Here is a 10,845-nt window from a genome sequence, read left to right as displayed (position 1 = left end):
AATAAAGTTTTGTTTGGTTAGTTGAATAATATTAATTGGAATGGACTAAATAATTATCTTATGTTTGATGTGTATTGAAATTAATTGGATAATTTGTTCTATTTTATATCTTGTAGACATATAACATATTGTAATGACATTAATATTAATGTCTTGTCTAATATTTGAAGGGTAGATTATAATATAAATAATTTAACCAAAAATTTTAATTTATTTTGTTTTTAATATAATGAATATATAAATTTCTTTAGAAAATCATTACTAATATTTATTTAAATATTATTTTATTTTGAACAAAATTCAAAATTTTTTTAATGTTAATTAACCTATTATTTTGATAATTAACTAACTTGTTGACACTTGTAATTACTTCAAATTAACCTATGTTTGGATTTTTAAAACAAATTAACATACAAATTCTCAATTCTTTGATTTTTCTTTTCAATATCAAGTCATTACTCATTTATATTTGTAATTACATATGATCAATATAATCTTATATGTCTAATAAATTGTTCCATATACATCTTTAATAAACAAGTAGAAATTATAGCTCATGGGGTCCAGAGTTTAGATTTGAAACAAGTTATTTAACATGGTTTGTAAATTAACATTGTTAGGGAAAATAAAACTAACAAGGCATCACTCACATGGTTCATGATACCGAGAACACTAAAAACCTCAAACTAGATATAGTACTCAAAATATAATAACCTTCAACTTAATACATAGATAAGTGAATAAATCTTAAACAAAATAAAGAAATCATTAACTATTAAATCAACCTTCTAACAAACAACTCCTTCTTCGTCAAACCCCCAAAACAAATAGACATATTCTAGATTATCCATCAACTTAACCCTAACCTCCATTTGCTCTTCACATGTCGAGTTTATTTTCTTAAGTTCTGCAACAATGTCAACTTTAGCATTAGCACTATTAGCCATTTTGCTTTCAACCATCCTTATATTCTCATTTCATGACTTAATATTTATATTGAATGCTTCAACCAACTCATTAATGCTAAGAACTTTTTAAAACTTTTTTAATTTTGACTAAAGAATCAAGAAGTGATCGAACCAACAATTTTAATATCTTAGGATGCGGGAGGTACAACATTTGATAAAGTAGATGGTTGCATAACATAGGAGTAGTCATAATTAATGTCATTTTCAATTATATACTCAACATCCTCTAATGTATCTCTAAGTGATTCAATCGTTTTTCCACTTGTATGATCTTTTTTATAAATTGCAAGTCTTGTTAATACATTTTTGTAATCAAATAAAGTGTATTAATTTGAAAGTAATATGCTTAAAAACACAAGGAAAAACAAATATAATTAACCTTCTACCACTAAATCCTCAACTATGCTAACAAAGGCATTATCTCAATTTCATCGATAGGTGATAAACATGCATCTCTAATAAAAACTAATGTTAAGGTCATGGCGGAAAAAGTTAGCATGAACCCATGCTAGTTGCATTCGGTACCAACATTACCACCAACTACTAACTCGATATTGCTAATATCAAGGTTCCAAATCACATTCAACATCTACAAAACATACTTATCTAGACAAACATTAATCAATTCAGCATCAATCTCTTCTAGTTCAAACAAATAACCCTTTAATACCCTAATTTTAATCATGCATTACAATTGTTATTCACTCCATCTATTTTAAAACAAACATAAAACACATAAAAATCACAAAATAAAAAAAACCAACACTAAACTTTTTGATTAATAATTTTAAAAATTAAAGAAAATAAACAAATCACTTGGTGAAAATCACCAGAACCAAAACCAGAACAAGAACTAGTAGAAATGTCAAAGGAATTCCTAACTCAAACTGGCATGTTTTCAAGTATTCTTCAAAGCTTCACTACTATCTCCTTCCTATTACTTGAGCACAAGTATCGTGTACACCACCAACACTGTCAATCATGTGCTTGTCACGAGTGGAAATGGAGGGAGCGTCGATATTGTCTTCTTTTGCGCTACTACTACTTATAATTCACCGCCTTTAAGCCTACCTGTCAACATTTTGGTCCAAAACCCTAATTCCTTGATTTAGGGTTTATGTTGTTGTTTGAGTATCAGTTTAGATGTGATTTTAATTAGTTAATACTTATTATTAAAAAAAATGGACGGATTTAATTTAGTGTATATTTGTTTTATAAAGAGTAGTGTAGTTATTTCATAAATAACAATCCTTGTGCAAAGAATTGGATAAGATTGTCCTACCTCCTTTAGTGTAACAAAAATTTCTTCTTTAAAATAGCTTTAGAGAAGAAAAAATATTTGATTTTTATACGGTTCAAATATATATCAAACAACTTCATAAAAAATTTATCTTTGTCTATCATACCAATAACTCAGAAAAACTTAAAATGAAAAGATAGGGTATTCCAAAATCTCAAAAAATGCATATTTCGTGATTTCTTTAATTTGTTTTTGTTTTTTTAAGTTTTATCCTTTTTGTGTTTTAGTTTTTTTTATTTGGTTTGGGAAAGACAAAAAGTTAAAATAAGATCAAAGAAGAAAGAGAAAGAGAAAATAGTAAGAATGAAGACCGGAATAAGCAAAGAAAAAGAAAAGAAGAAGGTGAGAGCAAAGAACTAAAGTAAGATGAAGATAAGGTTATGAAATCCATCTTTGTAAATAAGGTAAGTTCAAATGTTATAATCACTAAAATTTATTAAATTATAAATATAAAATCATAACATTTTTTTTGTTTGGATTAAAGTGATGGAAATGAAGGTTATGAACCCATCTTTGTTTGGTTAGGGGAAATAAGGTAAGGTTTAATTTTATAATTACTATTTTTTAAATAATTTTAATTATAGAAAGAACGATAACTTTGGAATTAGATAGATAAAAATAAAAATTTAACTATTGGGCGCTCATGAGCGTTTGGAAATGCGGTTGTATCCGTGTTTTCAAAAAAAATATATTTTTTTTATTTTACTAAAAATTAATTTTTTTGTATATTTTGAATCGTTTTAATGCACTGATCTCAAAAAATAATTTTAAAAAAAATAAAAAATATATTATTTTAATATAAAAAATACTTCAAAAAACTAGTATAACCACATTTCCAAACAAGTAATAATGTTGAATAATGTTGTGATTGTGAGATTGGGCCGTGGGCTGTCATCCCACAGCTGGGCCAAGGTTTGCCACAAATAGAAAAACGAAAGGGTGGTGAGGACCCCGCATGACATGGTCTCCTTTCTTTCAGTCAAACCATAACCGTCAGATTCGCATCAAGATTGACGTATATTATCCGACGGTCGTGAAGCCCTCTTCTCCATCAGCGGCTGACCCCCTTCCAAAACCTACATAAAGAAACAGAAGAAGAAGGCAGGAGAGCAGAGACAGGGATGGGCGTAGATTACTATAACATACTGAAAGTGAACAGAAATGCAAGCGAGGATGATCTGAGGAAATCATATAAACGTTTAGCGATGATTTGGCATCCTGACAAGAACCCTACCGCTAAAAGAACCGAAGCCGAGGCTAAATTTAAACAAATCTCCGAAGCCTACGATGTCCTCAGTGATCCCCAGAAGCGGCAGATCTACGATTTGTATGGTGAAGAGGGGTTGAAATCAGGGCAGTGTCCGCCGCCGCCTCCTTCGACGTCCAGGCATTATTTTCAGAGGCAGCACCCCAATCCGTCGTTCAGGTTCAAGCCGAGGGATGCGGAGGATATTTATGAGGAGTTGTTTGGATCGGAGAGTGCTGGTGGTGGGAATGAGAGAGGGAATTATAGTAGAGGGCATTTTAGGAATAATACTAATAATAGCAGCAGCAGTAGCAGCAGCAGCTACTTTGGTAATGGAGGAGACATGAAAAAGCCGAACGCGATTGAGAATTTGCTGCCTTGTACTTTGGAGGAGCTGTATAAAGGTGCTACGAAGAAGATGAAAATTTGCAGGAACATTTTTGAGGGTACTGGGTATGTTTTGTTATGTTTTATTTATTGATTTTTCTTTAATTTAATTTATTTTCGGTACTTTTTCATGAAAATGGGAAGCAAGAGCTCTTAGACATATTCTTTTGCTCTATGATGATGATGGTGTTAACCATAGTTGGAATGATGTACATTTCCATTTTGAATTATACCAGAACACTTGTCGGTTGATTCGGTCTCTTGGCATTTCAATCCTAAAACATGTTTCTTTAGACTGTAGGTCTTGCCTGATGTGGCTTACGGTATACTCAAACTAACGCAGGGGTCAGCCCTGAACTAGTTTCATATATTCTGTCTCTTTAAAGGCATTTTGAGGAATCATCGGATTTTGCAAGGAACAATCTCCTTCTTTTTATTGGTTGCAAGAAACCTTCAAAGAATCATGTTATCGATTGCTTGGTTTCCTGCAGTAAGGTTCTCGTGGTTAAAATATTTTGTTGTTAATGTACGAAATCATCATTTAATTTGATGCCGGCATGGAATGGTGCTATCATAGTAGATGGAGAGATAATTTTTTTGAAGATTTAGTGGATATGGTTGGAATCCATCTTCCTTGCTTGGATTTATTCACGATTGTTGACAGTGAGAAGATTGTCTCTGGCCTTGTATTGATAGAGAGGTACAAAGCTAATTTGTGGTGACAGTATATTTGTGAATAACCATATCAAAGTCCTCAGTACAGTCTAAGAAGCACATTGAGGGATGACAATCATGCAATAAGGTAGTCCACTGTGTTGCTTCCTGTGACACTCTCTTTATTTTCAATTGATTATGCTATCTTCATTTGGAACTACGAGTTTCTGCTGGCTATGGCTCTCGGATATGAACCTTTTCTGATGTTTGCAATGGAAAGCAAATGGGTGCTATGCAGATTCTAGGTTCTGGGTGTTATGTGCCCTTAATGGAATAGGTGTGAGTCCCATTATACAGTGCTAAAGCTCACCACTTTCTACTAGCATTATAGAAGTTAAGCAACTTGCAATTCAAGCTCATAAGATATTTGTTCTTTGACGAGTCATGGAAAGAAGCACCTCCCTCCACGTGCTTCATTAGTTCTGTATTGTTACTTGTATCTTATGGAAAAGTTTTTATTGCAAAGCATCTGTTTAGGGCTGTGTTCAAGTATTTTGCAGCTATACATTTTTGTGGTGAAGTTTATTTGGGGAAATTTTGTGGACATGATTTTGCTACTTGTACATTCTTCGCCCTTCAGTTTCTTATGTTATAGAACAGGCTTGAAACTCTACAACTGAAAACTAGATGGAAGTGTTCCACTTATAGGTACAAACAGCACGATCTACTAAAGTGTGAAGACTACATATGCCTGTGAGGTTAAGAGAAAGGGAAGAAGTTTGCTATGTGGAACTATTTGTCTATATGTTAGGATGTTGGTCATTCTCTATTCCCTTTATAGTGGGACTTTTAGATAGTAGCTAAATCCTAAAATGTTAGTCATTTACATGTTTTGGGGATGTTAGGGCAGCTAACTGCTACTATTTTTTCAAGAAGGGAAGTATTCTCTGTCATTTCTTATACTTCAAATTATTTTTTCTGGATGGCTCCATTTATTGTTCAAACTAATTTTCCTTTGTTTAAAATGACAAATGAAAGGAATTTAGAAAAAAGAAACATGAAAATTTGGTCCCATGGCTTCCAGGTTTGGAGGATGAAATGGAGCAAATTTAGGAGTGTAAAAACTTTTGTAAGTAATGAAACTTTGTGCCTAGAAAATAAATACATAGCTAAATGAATGAATGAGAGTAAGTGTGTGTGTGTTCGCTGTCGCCATCATGACAGACTAAAACAAAAAAGGGGGTTTTTTTCTTGGTCTTTTTGACTTTATTTCTCTCTTTTTTTTTTTCCCCTGAAACTGTAAGGCTTGTTGACATTAGTCCATGTTTTTTGTCTTCTTGTTTTGGCCACCTATTGAGATTATGAACATTATCGGGTCAAGAGCTTCCCCTTCCCTAGTCTATGTTATTAGTTATTGGTCAAATTTGGAGATATTTTCAGATCAACCTGTGCATTGAACACAGATTATTAAAAAATTTGCTTTGTTTAGATATGAAATAACAAAAAAAATTGGTTGCCTTCCATATCAATTATCACTTGCTTTTTGGAAGCTGACTTTGGACCAGCATGTTCACTGTTTTTCTTTTTTTTTTGGACTTGAGATATGAATAATTCTTTGCACTGAAATTTTTAAAAAATCAAGATTGACGTTGACTTGACTTTGAGTGCATGCCTTTCTTCCCTTTCTCCAGTTGACTTGATATATGAACATTTCTATTGCAGTAAGGTTCGGACTCTTGAAGAGATATTGACCATTGAGATAAAACCTGGTTGGAAGAAGGGTACAAAAATCACATTTCCTGAGAAGGGCAACCAAGAGCCTGGCATTATCCCTGCAGATATTGTTTTTGTGATAGATGAAAAACCTCATGCTACTTATGTGAGGGATGGTAATGATCTGGTCATCAAACAGGAGATTACACTGCTGGAGGCTCTCACAGGCAAAACCTTCAACTTGACTACCCTTGATGGAAGGAATATCGTGCTTCCACTGACGGATATTGTCAAACCCGGTGTTGAAGTGGTTGTCCCAAATGAAGGAATGCCAATCTCTAAAGAACCTGGGAAGAAGGGAAACTTGAGAGTCAAGATTGATGTCAGGTACCCATCAAGGCTTACTTCAGAACAAAAATTCGAGCTAAGAAGGGTTTTGGGAGGAGTTTCATGATGGCTCCTTGCTTTAGCTGTTGAACTGGAGTATATTAACACTAGTAATTATTGCAGTTATTGTTGGATGAATATATAGCATGCAGCTCTGGCATGCTATCGTAGATAGTGAATCTTAGGAAATTTACTTGGTTGGATGGGAAGTTGAGGGTTTAGTGTGTCTAGTCTTTGGAGAACTCATGTGGTAAAAGAGGGATGTATTTGATAGTGGGGCTATGCACCATCTAACCAAAAGAAATAGGAGGGCAATAAAAATCCCACCTGGCTTCTGATGTTTGCCTAGCATTTTTAGCTTGCATGTTTGGATGCTATGTACTTGGAAGCATGGTGTATGGGTTTGAGCATCGTGGAGCAAATTGATCTTTTTATCATTTTCTTTTTTAACTTTGAGAAATATGGATTTCATTTATTGCTCAAGATGCCAAGGAAATGCTTGTTATTATCTTGATTCCTAAATATATGGATATAATTCATTGTTTCATTTTCTCCTCGTCGTAGCACTGTTTATAATAGAAACCACTTACGATTTGACACAGCAAAACTTTGTATGCTTATGCTGATTTCCTTGGCCTAAAAGTCCAGCTCACCGTCCGTCAACAATTGGCTGGTCCCTGGGGAGTAGGGCAAGAGGTCGCCGTTGTTGGTGGATGTTGAAAATATTTGACACCTTACTTGTTATTGGGATGCTGTTGGTGGATGTTGCCTGTGCAGTTTTCTCCTTGATACAGTTTGAAGGCTGGTTTCAAGGCAGGGTTTGCCATCAATACGGCGGGCTTTACCTGGTAGAGTTTTCTGTTTTGGGCCTGGAAAACCAGCCCTGTTGAAAGGCCGCAATGCCTCAGGCCCAATTGTCCCTCTCGCCCATACCACAGGTAAATTCGATGGTGTTATTGTTTCTTCCTTTTTCTCTTGTCTTTCTCTCGTGCTGGTAATGGACCCCTCACTGACGGATCTGTAACCTTTTTTGGTAAATTGTTCTCCTCCGGTATGGTCCCAGCGGAAACGCATGTGGGGAGGCATCTGAATATTCTTCTCGACTACAGGACACGTTTTCTGACCTGGAAAGTTGACATCTTCGTCTTCCCGTTTTCTTTTTGGATCTGGGCTTTGGAGTTTGGACGTAAAGCCGAAAACGAAACGCTAAAGAACAAGAGGGGCTCTGCGTGAACTTGAACGTGGCCATCTCAACGCAGGGTTTTGACTGATTACATGCGTAAATTGAAACAGATGTGAAGGATTAAATGCAAAATACAAGTCAAGTCAAGGATTCTGTTTAAATGGAAATATATCAGTGAAAATGTTGTGTCATGAGGCTGAAGTGTGACACTTGCTTTAGAAAATATTTTGCAGTCTAGTAATAACTGTTTTTTAAATAATTTTTCGTGTTAATAATTTTTTTTATTATTTTTTAAAAGTTATTTTTGATATCAACACATTAAAACGATTCAAAACATATAAATTATATTAAATTTAAAAAAATTAAATATTTTAAAAACATGATTTCAACCGCATTTTCAAACAATTCCTTAATCAGAATCTTTCGTTCATGCTGGGGTTGGTTTGGTAAGTTATCAATTTTGGCAGACTCTCTGTCTTTAAAATACTTGAATTTTTTTATATATAATTAATTTTTTTAAATAAAAGATACTTTAAACATTATTACAGCACTAAAACACCTCAAATTCTATTTGAACAACACGTAGAAAATGACATGTGACGGCCACTTTATAGATATACTTTTTAGAACAGAAGAGAAAGATGAGATGCCGTGCTCTGCCAGCTACTTGAATTCCATTCCATCTTTTTTCAATTAGTCGCTCTTGTTTTATTCGATGAAAAAGCAAGGAAGGGGTTATAGCAACAGGAATCTTTAATGCCAATAATATTTAATCTGTGTCATGTCTCTTGCTGCCTAGATTCTTATTCGTCTCTCCTGGTAAATTCTGTCTTGTTTTGCCTCTGCACTGGTAATGAAGCTGCAATCATACGCGCTCTTGAATTCTCTTGTTTGAATCTTATAAATACCTGTAATTCTCTTCTTTCTATATTTATATATATAAAAAAAGAATTAAATGAAAAGATGTAAAATCAAGAACCACTAATAAAGTCAGGAAGAAGAAAATCCTAAAAAAGGAAAAAAAAAAAGATCTGAGAAAAGTAAAGTAAAGAACAAAAGTAGTAGTGTGAGGGGAAAGTGAAACGACGTCAAAGTAAATCCATATCAGAATCCACTTGGGCATATGATAAAGGCAAAACACTGTCCATTCACAGAAGGATTTGCTTTTGGGGACTTTTTTTTTTTTTTTTTGTTCTTTTCTTTTCTTTAATGGGGATGTTGCCTCATGCAAATTCTTTTTTATTTTTCTTTTTTTTTAGTTTTATTAAGTGGATGTCTGGACTAGCTTGTATGTACCTTAACTAATCTCATAGACCCTGAAACTAAGAATCATGTAAGTCTTTTGATGGTCTTAAATTTATGAAACTTGATCTAGTAATTTTTTAAAAAACAAAACCTAGAACATGACTAATTGAGTTATATCCTTTAGGGTTCCAATGTAAAAATTGTTGACATTTCTTTCTTTATCTTTATTGTTTTTTATTGCTTTTGTCTTTTTTGTTTTGTAGTTGCCTTTAATTTTTGATGGATTTTTAAGTATTTTGACCTGATTTCTTTGTTTACTAGCATCCTAACAATGTTTACTAAGTATTTTAAACTAAAATATGTTAAATATTATATTTTAATATAAAAAAAAACTCGACTGGATTTTTAAACCACCTATACGGTGATCGAAAACTAAACAGGAAAACAATGCAACATCTACCTTTATTGTTTATATATATATATCTTAACATCTTATCATATATTTGGTTTAACATCTTATCATATATTTGGTTTTTGGATTAAATTGTGATTGTATATATATTAACATTCTCTTCCAAAAGAAAAAACAATCAACAAAAAAATCCTATCATATATTTGGTTTAACATCATATAAGTGGTTTTTGGTTTAAATTGTGATTATATATTAACATTCTCTTCCCAAAAAAAAATCAACAAAAAATATATAATTGCAGCTATTATTATTTTTAATTTAATAGCTAAAAAATCCTTACAACAAACATCATTATTTAGACTCTGAGAAACCCTAATCATGTCATCAACCACCAATTGAACTGCACTATCATCTCCTAACTTTGCCAAGCAATTCAATAACATCTTGTGCAAGCTTAAGTTGGATGAGAAAACCCATCTTTCATCTTCACCCAATTGAAGAATCTAAAAGCTAAATGTGATCCTTTATAGCACCTCTTCAAACTTTCTCATCAAACTTTGGTTCTGCCTGAAACCCCACATTATCTCCATCGATGCTGTGCAATTTCCTGCACGAACAATCCTACTAGTCCCGTGAACAACAACATTAACGTTAGTTTCATTAAAAACTCCTACCTTTAATCCTTGAAAACAAATAAAGACTCCTCCCTTTGCAACCCATTATTCACTTCAACATTTTCACAAACACCTTTTTCGCAATACACGAATTCTTCTCAGCTGATACAGGCAGGGAAGAAGTAGGCCTTGGCAACTTATGAGGCCTAATGTCATCAACTGCAACAGAGAAATCCAAAGGGATGATTCAATATAGAGAGAGCCTCATCTACTACTCATGGGGTCAACACAAAGTCAAGATCGATGCTTATAGCACGAATCAGTAGCTTCTTCTTCTATCAGACCTGCTGCGGATGAAAGAGCTGCTCCTTCCGACAACTGGAGCCAGAACCAAGGGATGGCACGAGTAGCTCGAATGCAGAGATTGGCTAAGAGCTGATGAATGCCTCCTTTTGTTACCAGTAGCTATGAAAACGCTTCAATGCCTAATTTTTTTCAAGCATTTTCCACCACAATTTTTATTTTTTTTAGAAAGAAAACCAAATCCCAGAGAGGGAGAGATTTTTTTTTAAAAAGAAATAAGAAAAAGAAAGGAGTCATCTTCATGCCCTCTTCTAAATCTTTCAGGACAGAAGGAATTGAAGCGTCGATTAAATAGGAAGCCATGGTTACTCCTGCAAAATCTATGGATTTGAAAAAATCCCTAATTTGTTTCAACCGGGAGAGATGGAAATTC

At 33.6% G+C, this 10,845-nt stretch overlaps 1 protein-coding gene across 1 annotated transcript; it reads left to right on the top strand.

The window, feature by feature from the left end:
• Nucleotides 1-3,305: 3,305 nt before the first annotated feature.
• Nucleotides 3,306-7,202, top strand: LOC118058323 (uncharacterized). The gene is made up of 2 exons (XM_035071030.2): nucleotides 3,306-3,967; nucleotides 6,278-7,202. Exons 1-2 carry the CDS (start codon nucleotides 3,390-3,392, stop codon nucleotides 6,720-6,722), a joined length of 1,023 nt encoding a protein of 340 aa, XP_034926921.1. The 5' UTR covers nucleotides 3,306-3,389; the 3' UTR covers nucleotides 6,723-7,202.
• Nucleotides 7,203-10,845: the final 3,643 nt, after the last annotated feature.

Source organism: Populus alba, chromosome 15 (genome assembly GCF_005239225.2).
Source record: "Populus alba chromosome 15, ASM523922v2, whole genome shotgun sequence".
Lineage (NCBI taxonomy): Eukaryota > Viridiplantae > Streptophyta > Magnoliopsida > Malpighiales > Salicaceae > Populus > Populus alba.
This window is presented reverse-complemented; position numbering and strand designations above follow the sequence as displayed.

Excerpts from the sequence above, each read along its gene's own strand:
- LOC118058323 (XM_035071030.2), top strand. The coding sequence starts at position 3,390 with ATGGGCGTAGATTACTATAACATACTGAAAGTGAACAGAAATGCAAGC. Across the intron at positions 3,968-6,277 it reads AACATTTTTGAGGGTACTGG|TAAGGTTCGGACTCTTGAAG; the intron begins GTATGTTTTGTT and ends TTTCTATTGCAG.